Source organism: Chanodichthys erythropterus, chromosome 10 (genome assembly GCF_024489055.1).
Source record: "Chanodichthys erythropterus isolate Z2021 chromosome 10, ASM2448905v1, whole genome shotgun sequence".
NCBI classification, from domain to species: domain Eukaryota; kingdom Metazoa; phylum Chordata; class Actinopteri; order Cypriniformes; family Xenocyprididae; genus Chanodichthys; species Chanodichthys erythropterus.
The window spans coordinates 34,913,737-34,931,320 of NC_090230.1; the positions used below are offsets into that span (position 1 = coordinate 34,913,737).

Sequence of the window (17,584 nt, forward strand, 5' to 3'; positions counted from 1 at the left end):
TAGTTGTGTTGCTGTCTATGAAGGGACAGAAAGCTCTCGGATTTCATCAAAAATATCTTAATTTGTGTTTCGAAGATGAATGAAGGTCTTGCGGGTTTGGAACGACTTGAGTGTGAGAAATTAATGACAGATATTTCATTTTTGGGTGAACTAACCCTTTAACATCAGTGGAATCCTTTTATTGCACAAAAGGTTTGTTATAGTGAGAAAAAGTTCGGTAACACTTTCTTTTACAGTGCCGTAGTTACACGTTACTTCATGTACTTACTATAGTAATAACAGTAAATTATGCATAATTACAAGTAAACCCTTACTGTAACTCTATAGTAAGTACATGTAGTTAATTAATAGTACTCAATACTTATTTAAGCAATTACAATGTAACTATGGCACTGTAAAATAAAGTGTAAACAAAAGATTACTACAATGTCATTCACTCAGGAAAAAATGGTTCTTTTAAGAACCGTTCACTGGAAGTTTCTTTGGGGATCCAAAAATGGTTCTTCTATGGCATCACAGTGAAAACCCCCTTTTGGAACCTTTATTTTTAAGAGAGTATGCTATGCTTTAAACTATTTAATTCACTAGATATGACTCTTTAAACAATTCTGCCATCGTGTGGAAAAAAAACAAGCATTTTTTGCATAAAAAGCGAAACAAATTAAACAACTTTTGGAGTGTTTTTCGAAAAAATCTAAATCTATTTGATATCTAAATACCTTTAAAAATCTGAAATGTACTTAGGGTGTAAACTGGATAGTCCATAAGACTCATTCCCAAGCATTTTTCTGAATGTTTTAGTAAGGTCAACACCTCAGTCTCTCTTCAGGAGGTGTATGATGGAAAGATGACTGTCTGAAAGAGACGAGTCTCTTAGCTTTTAAGGTTTACTGTTCTCTCAGGAGCGGCCCACCTCATGGGTTCTGATTTCACGGTTCTTCTAATACCACACCATGGTGGACAGACAAAGGCTTTTAAAGAGCTTTTGCACACACACACACAGTCTGTTTTCAGTGCTTTCACCCAGGCTGTGGTTTAAAAAGACTTAAGTTTTCCAATCTGATTTTTTGCTCTTCCACCATTTTTCCCGCCTACCGACTCTCTTTTTCCTCTAACATTTTTGTTAAAAATGTTTTCTAGCAAACTGCTTGCCAAAATTAAGCTGAAAATTTCACAAAACAACTTGCAAGTGGTGGGAGATGTGTAGAGTTATTCAGTCTCAGCACAGATGTCATAGACACTTTTACTCGTAGAAATGTTATGATCACCGTACATATGAATACAAACGTGTGTGAGTAAACATTGCTTCGGGTCCGATAATTGTTTTCTGATACACTTGATAATTTCAAGCTATTTTGTTTTATGTTTTATTAAGTATATAATGTATATATACACACATTTTTTCAGATCAGTTTTCTATTGTAATATCTTTTAAAATGTAATTTATCATTACCACATGATCCTTCAGAAATGATTCTAATATGCTGATTTGGTGCTTAAGAAACATTTTTTATTATCAGTGTTGGAAACAGCCGTACTGCTTCATATTTCAGTTTTTTTATGTTTCTTAGATTAATTAAATGTTCAAAATCACAGCATTTATATATAATAGTAATCTATTTAAAAAAAAAAACATTACAGATGTCACTTTTGATTAAGAAGGAATGACGAAGGAATGGTATTTTACTTTCTTTTTTTTTTTTTTTGTCGAATCAAACTTGGACTGTCGCACAAGACAAGGCATTGAGGCTCTACCAATTTCAAGATGTTATAAATAAATGTATCATTATTATTAATATCAAGTAAAAAAATACTTTATAGAAATGTTTTCTAGCTACAGAGTTCAATATTTAATTACATGGTTCTCATTTAATTCATATCATATTCATATCTCAGTTGGGAATTTTAAACTAAAACCTTTTGAATGCAACACTGTGTTTCAGGAAAGAGCGACCCGTTCTGCATTGCAGAGTTGTGTAACGACCGTCTGCAGACACACACGGTCTACAAGACACTGAACCCCGAGTGGAATAAAGTCTTCACCTTGTGAGTTCATTATGCACATGCACCGCTGCTCCCAACAGAGGACAAATTCAAATATCCACAGCTGATGAAGTTGTTCTGACACCTGGACTCAAACATGCAGAGTGGATTGCATTTACAAAACCAACATTCAGCTGCAATTTGGCTTGATTGTTTTGAACATTTAATATGATATATACACATGAAAATTGATCCCATTTACTTCATTATGAGAGGAAAAAATGCTTTCATTATCTTTTATCAAAATGCAGTGACTTTCAAAAAGCTTATAACCACGGGTAGGGAAAATGATATTAATCTACAAAATGTTTGGTTACACTTTATTTCAATGGTCCACTTTAGGCACTCTACTATCTGTATGTAACTTTGCAACTACATGTCAACTAACTCTCATTAGCGTATTAGTAGACTGAAGTAGGGTGCTAGGGATCAAGTTAGTAGAATAAGTTGACACGCAGTTGCAAAGTTACTTATAGACTGTACAATGTCTGTTGGGGAATCATCACAATAAAGTCTTAGCAGATATTAAACAGACTACTAATACTCTAATGCTAGTTGACATGTAGTTGCAAAGTTACTTATAGTTAGTAGAATCTCTAAAGTGGACCATTGAAATAAAGTGTTAGCAAATGTTTACATTACGTCATGATTAGAAGATGCTATGCTAAGTTATTGTTGCAGAATGTTCTTACTGGCCCAATGGATCTTTATGATATTTTGGCTCATAGATAGTGGTTTTAGTGATTTCATGAGAGTATCGCCAATTACCTCTTAACATGATACGCTTTGCAATATATCACGTCGTAATCCTTTTTGCACAGTTTGCTTCACTTTTGTTTGGTATAGTAAATGAGTTCTTCTAGTTCATCTATCAGTCAAACTATAGGAAATGATATAAAAGCACACATAAGTAAATAAAAATGCTGATACAAGAAACTGGAACTGAGGAATCAATGCAATGCTGTGACAGAAAAAGCCTGTATACTGAGATAAGATTGATTATTCAATGCAAGTCTTTTTTTTTTCCTGCCGATTTTATTGACCCTCTTTTAAAAACTAGTTGAAAGTTGATCACTTAGCCCTCTGGTGCTGCTCACGTGGTGGTGAAAAATGACCAAATTTATTATTTTTTACAATGTAATGAATGTACTGTTTTAGTTTAATAGTGTTTTTTATTTAATATTTTGGATTTTATGGTACTAAATTATATTTATGGAATAGTTATGATCCATTTATTTCCTGTTAACCACTTTTTGTTCAAAGACCTGAAAATGACCTTTCCAACTTAAACTGTCAAAGATCTTGAATGCTTTGGAGCACAGACTTAAGTTTGGTCTCTTTTAAAGACACTTGGCAGATTTTTGCTAAAGTGAAAAAGTAAACTAAGAAAAAAAGATATATTATGAACAATGCACAAAAATGCTATTTTTTTTAATTTTAGATGAAATATACAGAGCCACACACATGACATGCAGGGGAAAAAAGCTAATTGTGCACACAATTTACTAATTCATTCTCTCGATTCAATAAATGGTGTGCATAGATTACTATTTTGTTCCCTCGATTAATAAATCATGCACATCATTTAGCAAATCAAGGGAATGAATTAGTAAATTCGATTTAGCCTACTATTTTTTTCCTGCACGTCATGCGTGGGGCTCCGTAGAAATGTATATTTTCCAAAACATGCTTTACTCTAAAACTGTGAGAAAATGAAAGCCAGAAATCTAAACAAATTGTGTTCTAATCCAAATTTGAGGTTGATATCTCAAAAAATGAGCTTTCAGCAAGATTTTGTTTGGCTGCAGTACCAAAAGTTTCCACTAGATGAATTTCATCTTCCATTCATTTCCAATGCTGTGACCACGAACAATACAAGTGTGACTATTTTTTTTCCAGGACCATTTAATGTTTTTCCAAAACCTTTACCAAGTTTCGTACTATCGTAACATTCTGATGAAGTAAAAATTCTAAAAAAACAAAAAAAGATTTTTTTGGGTCAAAAGAGACTGAACAGCACCATAGGGTTAAAAATTTATAGCACACCTTTATTTTTTTTAAAACAACCGCATGATTTAAGGTATTATTCATCATCCAATCAAATCACGTCAAGTACCGCCCTACATAATTTCCCACAGACTTTCCCTCAGAAATACGTCACATTATGCCATTTGAATGTGTTGCAAATTCTATTCATGCTGACTTTAGTATATTTATAAATGAAATATACCAAGCAATATTATAGAAATGTTTTGTGCTTGATGAAAAACTCTCTCTTTTTAACCCCGCAGCAATGTGAAAGACATTCACGCGGTGTTGGAGATCACAGTGTACGACGAGGACAGAGATCGCAGTGCTGATTTCCTGGGTAAAGTGGCCATCCCTTTATTAAACGTAAGTTCGCCCCATTCAGCTTCTCCAAATTCTTAGATCCACGTGTGTTTTTAAAGGCGCTTTTATAGACGCGTTTGAAACAAATAGAGTCGCCGGACGGCGAGATTGATGGTGGCGCGTCTTTAAAAGCGCACGCAGCTGGGCCTCCCGGTGCCTGGGTAATGTCTCGATGACAGAGGGATGCTGGTAATGAGCAGGTACTTGTCAGAGTTGGAAGTGCTGGAAGGAGGGGAGGGACGGGGAGGGAATGTGCGGCTGGCTGTTTGATGCTGCCGCTGGGAGATCAGGGGTCAGCCGAGGAGGGGGGTCCGCTGGGGCTCTGCCAGACAGCAGGCTGTCACGTCTTCTTCACACAGATCCGCAACAGCGAACAGAAGGCCTACGTCTTAAAAAACAAGGAGCTGACAGGGCCAACAAAGGGGGTCATCTTTCTCGAAGCAGACGTCATCTTCAACGCCGTAAGTGTGCGCTGCGCCTGGAGCGCTGGATGTTGTCTTTTGTTTCTGCTGGGGTTTTTTTTCACACTGTCGAATATGCAATAATTATTGATGCATAGAGAACTCCAGCACTAATTAAAACAAATCATACGTGCTTTGTTTCTCTTCAAGGTGAAAGCCAGTTTGCGGACGTTTGTTCCACCAGAACAGAAGTACATCGAAGAGGAGGCCAAAGTCTCTAAACAGGTAATATGACAACAATATAACTATTCTTTAAAAGGAATAGTTCACAAATGACAGCGCCTCTGTCATTATTTACTCCCCTTTGTGCCGTTACAAACTCACATTATGTAATAAATTCTGTAAAACACAAAAGGAACATTTTGGAAGAATCACTAAACAGCTTTTTCGATACAGTGACACTTTAAAGTGCCTCCAGTAAGTACAAAAAAAAAAAAAAAAAAAAGTGACTCATGTGATATATTATAAGACATTTAGATGAAAAATTGCGACAACAAAATGGCATTTTTGAATTCTGAATAAGAATGTGGGCTAGTCGCAAGCTTCGTTGTTGGGATTATCAGTTTTTAATCATGATTATTAATTTACAGTATGTTTCTTGCACGCAAAAATGTCAGATGGCTTTGGAAGTTATTTTAGCATTAAGATACTATTAGGTAATTTTTTTATTAATATTTTATTTTTATTTGAGCTTTCGTTTTGTAGTACAGTACATCAAGTTTAACTATGAAAATGAGAAATGTTTCTTTTCCAAATAGCTGAAATAAAATAAGTTTAATATTCTTAATATTTAATTTAATTTAATTTAGTTTAATTATAATTTATTTTATGCTTTTAGTTTTAGTTAACTATAATAACCCTGCTTTGGAAGACTTTGAATATATCGCAAAAAAGTCGTATGGACTACTATGAAAGCTTGTTTCCACCACTAAATAAAAATAAAAAAGATAATTGCGACTTTTTATCTCTTTTTTTTCTCGCAATTGCGAGTTTGTATTTCGCAATTCTGACTTTTTTCTTCAGAATTGTATGATATAAACTTGAAATTGTGAGTAATAAAGTCAGAATTGTGAGATATAAACTTGTAATTGCGAGAAATCAAGTCATAATTGCGAGAAATGGTTAGAATTGTGAGATATAAACTTGTAATTGCGAAAAAGTCATAATTGCGAGAAATAGTTAGAATTGTGAGATATAAACTCGTAATTGCGAGAAATCAAGTCATAATTGCGAGAAATAGTTAGAATTTTAAGATATAAACTTGTAATTGCAAAAAAGTCATAATTGCGAGAAATAGTTAGAATTGTGAGATATAAACTCATAATTGCGAGAAATAAAGTCATAATTGCGAGAAATAGTTAGAATTGTGAGATATAAACTAGTAATTGCGAGATATAAACTCGTAATTGTGAGAAATAAACTCGTAATTGCGAAAAATAGTCATAATTGCGAGAAATAGTTAGAATTGTGAGATATAAACTCGTAATTGCGAGATATAAACTCGTAATTGCGAGAAATAAAGTCATAATTGCGAGAAATAGTTAGAATTGTGAGATATAAACTCGTAATTTTGAGAAATAAAGTCATAATTGCGAGAAATAGTTAGAATTGTGAGATATAAACTCGTAATGTTGAGAAATAAAGTCATAATTGTGAGAAATTGTTAGAATTGTGAGATATAAACTCACAATTGTGAGAAAAAAATGTCAGAATTGAGCATTTATATCTTTCAATTCTGACTGTATTTCTCGCAATTGCGGGTTTATCACAATTCTGACTTTATAACTTGCAATTGCGACTTTATCATGCAATTCTGAGAAAAAAGCAAAAAAAAAGTCAGAATTATAAGTTGCTATTATCTTTTTTTTATTGTGTGTGTGTGTGTGTGTGAATCTCTAAATTTGTCTTCCATAGATAAAATAAAAGCATATGCGTGCAAAACCACATTAACGTGAGTAAATAATAAAACAGTATTTTTAGGTGAACTGTTCCTTTAATCCAACGGCTGCAATCAAATCAAAATCACCCCAACGAGGGCCGGCGGTCCCATGCCCGCCACACAATAGGCCGACGTGTTTGGGACAGGGGGCGCAAGTGCTGAATCGCAGCGTTTTCCCCCTTGCCCTGCCGCTCTAGGTGTTGAATAGAAATGTCAAGCCGGCCCTCATGAGAGGAGAGGGGCCACCCCAGAGGGCCCGGCTGCGGCTCTACGGCTGTGCCTGCTCATTGTCCTCTCTCTCAATGTGCCTGCGTGACAAAAGCGCTGAATTGGAGGGGCTGGGCTGAATCAGACGCTGTCACAAAGCTGCGCATTGAGCAGAACAGACCGATTCTTCAGTCCTTTATGCCCGTCTCAGTGAAGAGTTCAACCACGGATTCGGCCCGTATATCTAACCCCAGCTGTCAGTCACACCATCACTTACAGAGATGATTACATTTGCCTCGTTTTTTTGATATGCTGTGAGTTTTGTGCACCTTTTGGGGTGGTTTGTGTTAATCATGCTCATCAGAACAAAGTTGTTTGATTTTCTTTAGTTCTACCTTTGATGGAAGAGAATCATATTTATCTTTTATATTTAAAAAACATTCATAAAGTGACTAAAAACGTTTATTCCGTAAAAGTAATTTTCTTAAGCTACACACCACCATTTAAAAGTTTGAGTTTTTTTAAATTAATACTTTTATTCAGCAAGGACATATTAAATTGATCAAAAGTGACAGAATTGTATTGTAATATTATAAATATCTTTATTTCAAAATTAATGCTGTTCTTTTGAACTTTATATTCATCAAATAATCCTATAATAAATAATAAAACTGTTTTCTTGAGCAGCAAATCAGCATATTCAAATGATTTCTGAAAGATCATGTGACACTGAGGACTGGAGTAATGATGCTGAAAATTCAGCTTTGCCATCACAGGAATAAATTAACTTTTAAAATATATTAAAATAGAATATTTTATATTTTATATTATATTAAAATTTCACAATAATACAGTTTTATTGTATTTTTGTTCAAATAATTGCAGGATATGACTTACCTGCGCAAAACTTTTTTTATGGTAGTGTATTGTTGTAATGTTTTGGTTGTAATACATAATATAATTATTATGTAATAATTATGAAAATATAGTTAAATTATATAAAATACTTATATGGCATTCATGAGTATTCTCAAAACTACAGTGTTACGGTCATAATTTTATATATACTGTGTGTGTGTCTGTGTGTGTGTGTTTATATGTATATATTATAAATATATATATATATATATATATATATATATATATATATATATATATACATACACACACACACACACATACACATATATTATGAACTATATCAGTATATTTGTGTAATATATTTGAAATATTATTTCCAATTTCTTGGTATTCAGGAGTAATCTCAGATTTTTTTAAGGAGGGCGTGTTATGGTTTATGACTAACAGCTCTTGTTTTGGTTGAACTTCTCTCTCATATTCTCTCATGTCAGCTGCTGCAGCAGAATTTTAACCGAGTGAAGCGCTGCATCTTCTTCCTCATTAATGTGGGCTCCTACATCAACAGCTGTTTTCAATGGGAGTCCCCCCGCAGGAGTTTATGTGCTTTCTTGGTAGGTGGCAAAACTCTGCTTCTATATACACACAGAAACAAACAGCCAACCACAGACTTGCACCATACTGATATGATACACACAACTCGAAGAAACTCAAACTCACTTATTATAGATCGATAGAGAGATTGATACATAGAGAGATGTACACAGTCTGTATAATAGTTTGAGGGTGTTTGGTGACTCTTGTGTGTTGAAGAGCTGTGATGTGTGAAGTGTGCTCATAGTTTAGCACTGAAGAACCCTTGAGCTAAAACAAGTAGATGTGATCTCTTAGACGGCGTCCCGCTGTGACCTCGCGCCTGACCTCACCCCGCGCCCCCGCCTGCTCCTCTGTGAACACCTCAAGAGCCCTTCACACGGTTCCCTCTCGCTTTCACTCACATTCACACACTCTATCCACACACTTCCCTCCTGTACCTGAAGGAGGCGCTGTAGACTCTGTCTCTCTCACAATAGATTCACATGGCTCTTTTCATCTGTACCTGTTCTTGAAAATTAACTGACCGAGATCTGACCTCCCTCTTTAAACAGTGAAGTTCAGCTCTGGTTTACAGCTATGACTTGATGCTTAAAGCAAATCTCATATACAATACTATAAATATATATTATATATATATATATATATGAAGACTTCAGATGCAAAAGCCTCTTAGTCCATCTGTAACTTTTCTTTAAAATTAGCATTTTTATCAGGCTCCTATGTATCTTATGTATAGGTTTTTTCCTAAGTACCGGTACTTCTGATTGGGCTGAAGCTGGAATTTAGCGGGTTAGCGGGTCATTATCTTTATCTCATTTTTGACAGAGGTGGCGTTTAGAGGCTTTTGAAATGGAAGTCTTAATGGATTCAGAAATAGATCACACAGAAGTCTTTGGGAACAACTACAAACTAAGGAGGCCATACAAAGGAGGCCATACAAAATAAAAATAAAATATATATGGGTTATTATGTGTGAATAAAGACTATTTAGTTGTTTCAGTTTGTTATTTGCCCAATAAATGACAATAATTTTTTTTTTGTTTTAAGAAAGTTTTTGACAAGTGTTTTTTCTCTATTATGACAGGTGGTCTAATAAATGTAATTTAAATGAATAAAAATTTATTTGTTAATCACATTTTTATATATATATATATATATATATATATATATATATATATATATATATATATATATATATATATATATATATATATAAACTGTTATGCTCACTAAGGCTGCATTTATTTGATAAAAAATACAGTAAAAAGTTTAATATTTGTATAGATATTTTAAATTATAATAATATTTTATAACAATAACCTTTTTCTATTTTAAAATATAATTTATTTCTTGTGATAGCATTACTCCTTAATTCTTTGATGAACAGAAAGTTCAGAACAGCAGTTTTTTTAAATAAAAAGATATTTTGTAACAGGATTTTACTGTTCACTTTTGATCAATTCAATGTGTGAATAATAGTATTAATTTCTTTAAAAAACTTTTATCACTTGGCAATCATAAATTTACACAGTAAGGATGACAACTGTATTAGTATACTACTTCTGAACTGTATTACAGTATTTTATTGTGAAGATTAATAATAATAAATGTTATTATTTATTAAATATTGAGTATATATTAAGTATAATACCTATAATAAACTGTCTCATGGTTTATAGCTTCATTAACTTAAATTTAAGTGTATTATTGTTATTAAACATCAGCATATATCTTAATTGTAGTAACTTATTTATTGTTATGAAGTCATTTCTATCATTTACTTGAAATTTTGATAGGATTCTTTTAATTGTCACATTGTCCTGATTGTTTAGATCTTTGTGGTGGTGGTTTGGAATTTCGAAATCTACATGATTCCATTGTCCTTGCTGCTGCTGCTGACCTGGAATTACTTCCTGCTGGCCTACGGGAAGGAGCCGCGCGAGGGAAGTGTGGTGAGCGTTTTTATGGATGTTGACTCTTGAGTCTAATGATTGCTAAATTTGTGACATTTATCTCAAGCTCATTTTAAGCACATGGTTGTTGTAAGCCGTCACAGGAAATTGAAACGTCTCACCCAACCCAAACTATCTTTGATTATTTGAACCAGCCATCAGCTATTCCAAGTCAATAAACAGTTATGTTATATTGTGCATGTTTATTTTTTTTTAAGATGTGTGCACAGCTGGAATTGAATGTTTTTATTCCAATTACCTCGGGTTATTAAAAATAGCACAGATATATGAGCTCCTAAATGTGCCATTCCACTTACCTGGTGTATTTACTTATCGCATTTTCCAATTAAATTGTGTCAAACTAATTTCATGCCATCGTGAAATGTTGCCAATCACACTAAGTGCGTAGGCAAAAACTCCCTGAAAATTGATTCCATTTTAATTGTTCAAATGGCGTGGAATGAGTGCTGATGACTTTCAATGAGCGCCATTTCTGGAGAGGGTGTTCACTTCCCAATTAAGCTATCAAAATTTTAATTAAATTTTTATTCAGGAGTATCCAGTCAAAGATTCAGTAGCGATATGCATCAGATGAATCTCAAAACAATAAAATAATAATTTTCCACTTCTTTACAAATTAAAATATGGAATTATCATATTGACCAGCATGAATTTCAATTTGTTTTTTTTTATTGCTTTTTTTTGTGAGCTGGATTTCAGCTGACTGACACATGACAGACACACAGAGAGAGAATCATTTTCACATTCAGAAGTAGATTGACACAAATATACAGTCTGTCACAAATGTGAGTTGAATGCGTATGTTTTCTCATATGTGGCCTAACGGCTAATGATTGCCGGAACAGTTGCCATTAAATGGTCATCAGTCTGCATGTGATGCAACGTGAGTGTTTAAAGGACATTCGAAACTCGCCAGAGGAAGGTGTTATTGCTCAGAGGTTAATCTTTCATTGCTCTGGAGACATCATGAAGTCTTCATTTAGATACCAACTTCGTATCAGATGTTTCTTTTAAAACTGCTTGGGAGAAATACAAATGAGACGGTTGTTGACACAGAGTTTGAATACAAAACGTGATTGTAAAATTGTGATTTACAGGCCTGGAAAAGTCAGGGGAATTTTAAAATTTTAAAATATCATGATGATTTTTGCAAGTGATCAAATTAAGATAAAAAAACTATTTTAAATACTATTATTATTGTATTTTTCTTATCTTCATCAAGTAATGCAAATGCACTCTAAAAAATCCTGGATTAAAAACAACCCAAGTTGGGTTGAAAATGGACAAACCCAGCGTTTGGGTTAAATGTTTGACCAACCTGCTGGGTAGTTTAATTTAACTCAACTATTGTTTAAAAATAACTGTATTGCTTGCTTAAAATGAACGCAAAGTATTTTAATAAATGAGCATTTATTATTACGTTTAATGAATAATAATTAAACAATAAACATTTATTAAATTGCTTATTAATAAATGTTCACCTTTTGATTATTATTGTTGCCTCTAGTAATTATGTGTCTGATTTTAATTTCCAACCTATTTTGGGCTCATTTTAAGCCAGCCATATAGTAATTTTTAAACAATATTTGGGTTAAATAAAACTGCCCAGCACGTTGGGCAAACATTTAACCCAACCGCTGGGTTAAAACAACCCAATCACATTAATATGTTTATCATGCCTACATTACCTACCTTTACCATTGGATAGCACTCAAGGGTTGAGTTTTTGGGTGGGGGGAGATTTTATTTATATTTTCTGTTTAATTGTGTTTTTTTTATTATTATTATTATTATAATATTTTTTTATTATGCCTATTTCTTAAAATTTAAGTTTTGTTTGCATTTTTAAAAAAGTGTAATTACAATTGACTTTCTGTCAAAATTCCTAATAAAATATTTAAACACAAAAACAACCCAATCGCTGAGTTTGCCCATTTTCAGCCCAACATGGGTTGTTTTTAACCCAGCATTTTTTAGAGTGTTGGAAGAATTTAATGAGAAATGTTTGCAATAATATCAGGATCTCATTTATCGTGATTCAAGTTCATACTGACTTTTGCAGAGTTTGGTATCTTAGGATAGTGAAATGACTAGGGTGTATTTCTCAGGAGAAGCAAAATATATTTGCTCTTCATTTTAAACTCATCGCTACATTTCCTAGCAGAAACAACTGAGATATCAAAGAGATTTTTCTTATTGTTGCTTCATAGCAAGCGATGGAGGACCTTCTTGAGGATGTGGATGAAGAATGTGACAAAGATGACAAGGTAACCATACATTTCTACGTGGAGGCCTCATTACTTCCTGATTAACTCATTAGGACTCTTCTTTCCCCTTGGTGAGACGCAGTATGAGAGGATCTCTCATGGCCGAAGGATATCTACCCTTTTCCATCTTGTTTCTCTAGAATAGCACTATCATTCGAGGTCTAGTGTGTTAGCTGGAGCTCTAGGGGACAGCTGAAAGGTTGGTCAGTTTAATATATGTGTCAGTGCTTTAGTTTAATTGCACCTGAGGCTTGCGTTGCCAAATATACTCAACATATCCCAGATGTTTAACTCCAGTCGTTCTTCGCGTTCCCATAACCCTTTGTGCGCCACAAGGCAGCCATTAGCGGCCTGACCTTTGACCCTGGGAGCTAACTTGGGTATTTTGGCACAAATGACCCAGACACCTGTTTTCCATTCATAAGGACCCCTCATAGGCCCGGGCTAAGCTTGGACATATGTTTGCACTTAGCTTACCGCCGGCTGGTCATGAAAATACGCCGAGGGTTGGTATCCCTCTCCAAGCTTTCAGAAATTGTTCCTGCTAATTTATGGGGACAATTGATTTGTTGAACTCGAACTCTGTAAGTTGTCGGAGAAAGAATAACACAACTTGCAGCCCGTCCCACTGATTTTCCATCCGACCCGTCGCAGGTGAGGCCTGGGGCTCAGAATAAATGCTGTCATTATTGCGCATATGTTTGTGTACAAGGCCAACATGAGGAAAAATGCAAGCTAGCATGATATTTTATTGAACAATGAATCTATTAGATCAAACACTGAATACCATGTGTTGACAAATTTCCTGTTGACACAGGAAGTTGAGGCGGGAGATATTAAAGCGCTCTTGCTTTGTGAATAACAGACTTTAGTTTAAAAACATTTGGGGTTGGTTAGTTTTTTTCATGTTGTTGAATAAAGTCTCTGCTGCTCACCAAGGCTGCATTTATTTGATCAAAATACAGTAATATTGTGAAATTATTTTTTTTCCTGTGATCAAAGCTGAATTTTCAGCATCATTACTCCAGTCTTCAGTGTCACATGATCCTTCAGAAATCAATCTAATATGCTGATTTGCTGTTCAAGAAACGTTTCTTATTATTATCAATGTTGAAAACAGTCGTGCTGATTAATATTTTTGTCAGGATTCTTTGATGAATAGAAAGTTTAAAAGAACAGCATTTATTTGTAACATTATAAATGTCTTTACTGTCAATTTTGATCAATTTAATGCATCCTAATAATAATCTTACCAAACTTTGATAGTGTAATTATTTATTAATATTATATAAAATCCCTATAATGAACTGCCTCTCGTGTTGCTTTATTAACTTACAGTTAACTGTATTTTTATACATAAACAATAGAAGATAACTTTATCATAGTAACTTATTTATTGTTATGAAAGGACTGGGAATTTTTATCATATGGACATTTAATTGCAGCCTGACTAATTTGCTATTAAAAAAATATATTTACGCACTGAGATTTTAATGTTTTGGTCCATTATCCCAGAAGAAACTTAAAATTGTAACTCTCAACACTCTAACATACTCAAAAAGGCTAAGAACAATTAGAAAAACAAACTGCAGGATATGGAAAGCTCACGGTTCGAATTTGATTTGCCAATATTTGAAATGTAACTTTTGAGATTTGACTTTGACTGAGATTAATTTAAATCTAACGTTTAATATTATTCTGTTTAGTTCCAAGGAATTGTGTGTCGTTCAGAGGCCCTCTTTTCCATATTAATGAAGCTGCGGTTGGGATTGGAGACTCGCTGCTTTTGTGTTAAGCTACACCAACTAACCTTTTAGTCTAAAGAGAAGAGACACCAGCTAGCAAACAAAAGCGTCCCCACCCCCACGTCTTTCATTTCTCATAACAACTAAACTCATGTTACCTTACTAGACAATTTCCTACAGACCAAAGCACTACTGTCGAAAATTCGCAACATGAATTCTAACTCGCCGGGTGTTGTGCATTCAAACAGGACTCGGAAAAAAAGGGCTTCTTGGACAAATTATATGCGGTTCAAGATGTGATCGTAACGGTTCAGAACGCTTTGGATGAAGTGGCCTGCTTTGGGGAACGAGTGAAGAAGTGAGAAGTTTGGATATTATTTGTATCTTTCTTTTTGTATTGATTTCATATAATGAATGCATTGTTTTATATACATTCTCATGCTGTTCATTTCTTTTTTAGCACATTTAACTGGTCTGTGCCTTTTCTGAGCTGGTTAGCCATAACAGTGCTATGTGCCGGTGCCACGCTAATATACTTTATCCCACTACGCTACATTGTGCTGGCCTGGGGTGAGAAATCATATTGCTCTTGTGTAATAAACACTTTCCCTATGGTTTACCATTCAAATTATTGCTTAGTTTGTTGAAATTAAATTAAAGGATTAGTTCACTTCAGAATTAAACTTCCCTGATCATTTACTCACCCCCATGTCATCCAAGATGTCTATATGTTTCTTTCTTCAGTCGAAAAGAAATTATAGTTTTCGAGGAAAAAATTCCAGGATTTTTCTCCATATAGTGGACTTCAACGGATACCAACACATTCCCAGACGAGGTATAAGGGTCGTCTAGCGAACTGATCCGTCATTTTTAATTATTATTTTTTTTATTATATACTTTTTAACCACAAATGCTCATCTTGCACTTCTCTGCGATCCACCACGCATTATGTAATCATGTTGGAAAGGTCACGCGTGACGTAAGCAAAAGTACCGAGCAAGTGTATATAAGGGGAACATGCAAAGACTAAGTCAAATGGCCTTTACAAAATAAAGGTAAAACAACGATGTCGGATGATTTTGAAGTTGGAGGAGAAAATGAGATGGAGTTTTTTGCCCTACAGCTGTACTTCTGCCTACGTCACACGTTACCTTTCCAATGTGATTACGTAATGCGTGGCACATCGCAGAGCTAGTGTAAGATGAGCATTTGTGGTTAAAGAGTATATAAAAGTTTATTATTTTTTAGAAAATTACCAACTGTTTCTCTAGATAAGACTCTTATTCCTCGTCTGGGATCGTTGCAACCTGGTCTCATGACGAAAACATACCCATGGGCGTGATAATAGGGTGAATGCGGTACTTTTTTATGACGTTGCTTTTTAGACGAATCGCCGCGGTTCTTGATTTGACATTTGTGCTCCGTTGCGTTTTAAAATAACTTTCCACCGCCACTACGCCTGAGCCTACCCGATAGTGTTAACAAAAGCAAACGTGACGTAAGAAGTGTCCGCGATCCGTTTTTCAGCTCGTTTACATCTCTCTTTGAGTCAGTCGCCTTTCAAGACTACAAATCGCATGATTCGTACCCAGGCAGGGGGGGGGGGGGTCGACTCCTCGTCGTAAGTCCAACTCCGTATCGGCTGAGCTACCGAGCAAGCTTGGTTACGGCCAAAAAAAGTGAAACGCATACAGCAGGAAAGTCCAAAGTACATTCGTTTACAAATCGGGCACTCCAGTAAGAAGCGTTTTGAAGTCGTGACATGACTTTACAACACGAGCAAAAGCGCTTATCGATGTTTTACTGGCCTCTAGCATTTGTTTCTGTCGGAAACTGCAGCGAGACGTACTCGTCGGTACGTAATTTTGTGTCTCGCGAAAACGTGCCCACGGGTACGTCTCTCCTATGAGACCAGGTTGGATCATGTAGAGCCCTTTGAAGCTGCACTGAAACTGACATTTGGACCTTCAACCACTAGGTAGCCATTGAAGTCCACTATATGAAGAAAAATCCTGGGATATTTTGTTTTCAACTGAGCAAAGACTTATGCTGTGTTCACACCGAACGCGTCTGGGGCGTCTGGAGCGTCTGATTTACATGTTAAGTCAAGATAAGTCTAGACATAGTCTGTTAAGTCTAGACATCCTGCGGCGCGAATAAAGCGTCTAGCGCGGCGCGAATCGGCCATTGACGCGCGAATGGAAGTGTCTGATGCCCAAAAAAATATGAACTTTGGCGTAAATTCGCGGCGCGTTAACCAACCAGGGACTCTGCTTTGGTAGTAACGTGTTTATGATGTGATCAGAGGTGGAGACCAGAACAAAGATGTCGCTGTGTGTGGCCACCCTGAGCTCTATGATGTGTCATTATATTTTTATCGAGACAGGAATAAAAAGGACCTTGCCTGGAAGAGAATAAGCGAAGAAATCGGACAATCTGGTTAGTTGTAAAACTTTTTGCATGATTTTAGCCGTTGATACTAGCCCACCTGCTAGCTAGCAAAAGTCGGCCGGCATAACCGAGTTAAATTGCCGCTACAGGTTTCCAACTGACGAGATTATGTGTTTATTCAGAGGATCTGTGCAGAAAGAGATGAAAGCCCCTCCCATTACGCGAATTCGCGTTTGAACACACTTTGTTTAGACGCGCGAATTGAGCAAATTTTACGCGTGTCTGAAGCGTCTGACTTCAAAATGTTCAAGCGTCCAACTAGACACGTCTGGCGCGATTTTGACGCCCCAGACACGTTCGGTGTGAACGCAGCATTAAACTTCTTGGATGAAATGGGGGTGAGTAAATTATCAGGAAATTTGAATTCTGAAGTGAACTAATCCTTTAATATTACAGGTGTTCGGTTGATCAAGATCAGATGCATTTTTTTGAAGGCTTTACATAAGATGTGTTCTTGAATTCAAATGATTTAAAAGATATTACTAGGATGTGAACTATATGCATGTCCCACACAGGCATTAATAAATTCACCAAAAAACTTCGGGACCCTTACAACATTGAGAACAATGAGTTGCTGGACTTCCTGTCTAGAGTTCCATCAGACATTCAGATGGTAAGTGATCAATGATAAGTGAAGCATTTTCATTCTTTT

At 35.3% G+C, this 17,584-nt stretch overlaps 1 protein-coding gene across 5 annotated transcripts in view; it reads left to right on the top strand.

Moving 5' to 3' along the window:
* The window catches only part of mctp1b (multiple C2 domains, transmembrane 1b), a 38,069-nt gene that overhangs the window by 18,539 nt on the left and 1,946 nt on the right, over nucleotides 1–17,584 (top strand). For all 5 annotated transcript variants that reach the window (XM_067397517.1, XM_067397519.1, XM_067397520.1 and 2 more), the window contains 10 exons: nucleotides 1,944–2,046; nucleotides 4,335–4,437; nucleotides 4,794–4,895; nucleotides 5,046–5,120; nucleotides 8,394–8,513; nucleotides 10,329–10,448; nucleotides 12,680–12,736; nucleotides 14,730–14,839; nucleotides 14,942–15,051; nucleotides 17,448–17,545. In XM_067397517.1, coding sequence (XP_067253618.1) covers nucleotides 1,944–2,046; nucleotides 4,335–4,437; nucleotides 4,794–4,895; nucleotides 5,046–5,120; nucleotides 8,394–8,513; nucleotides 10,329–10,448; nucleotides 12,680–12,736; nucleotides 14,730–14,839; nucleotides 14,942–15,051; nucleotides 17,448–17,545 — 998 coding nt within the window. The remainder of the gene's footprint in view (nucleotides 1–1,943; nucleotides 2,047–4,334; nucleotides 4,438–4,793; nucleotides 4,896–5,045; nucleotides 5,121–8,393; nucleotides 8,514–10,328; nucleotides 10,449–12,679; nucleotides 12,737–14,729; nucleotides 14,840–14,941; nucleotides 15,052–17,447; nucleotides 17,546–17,584) is intronic.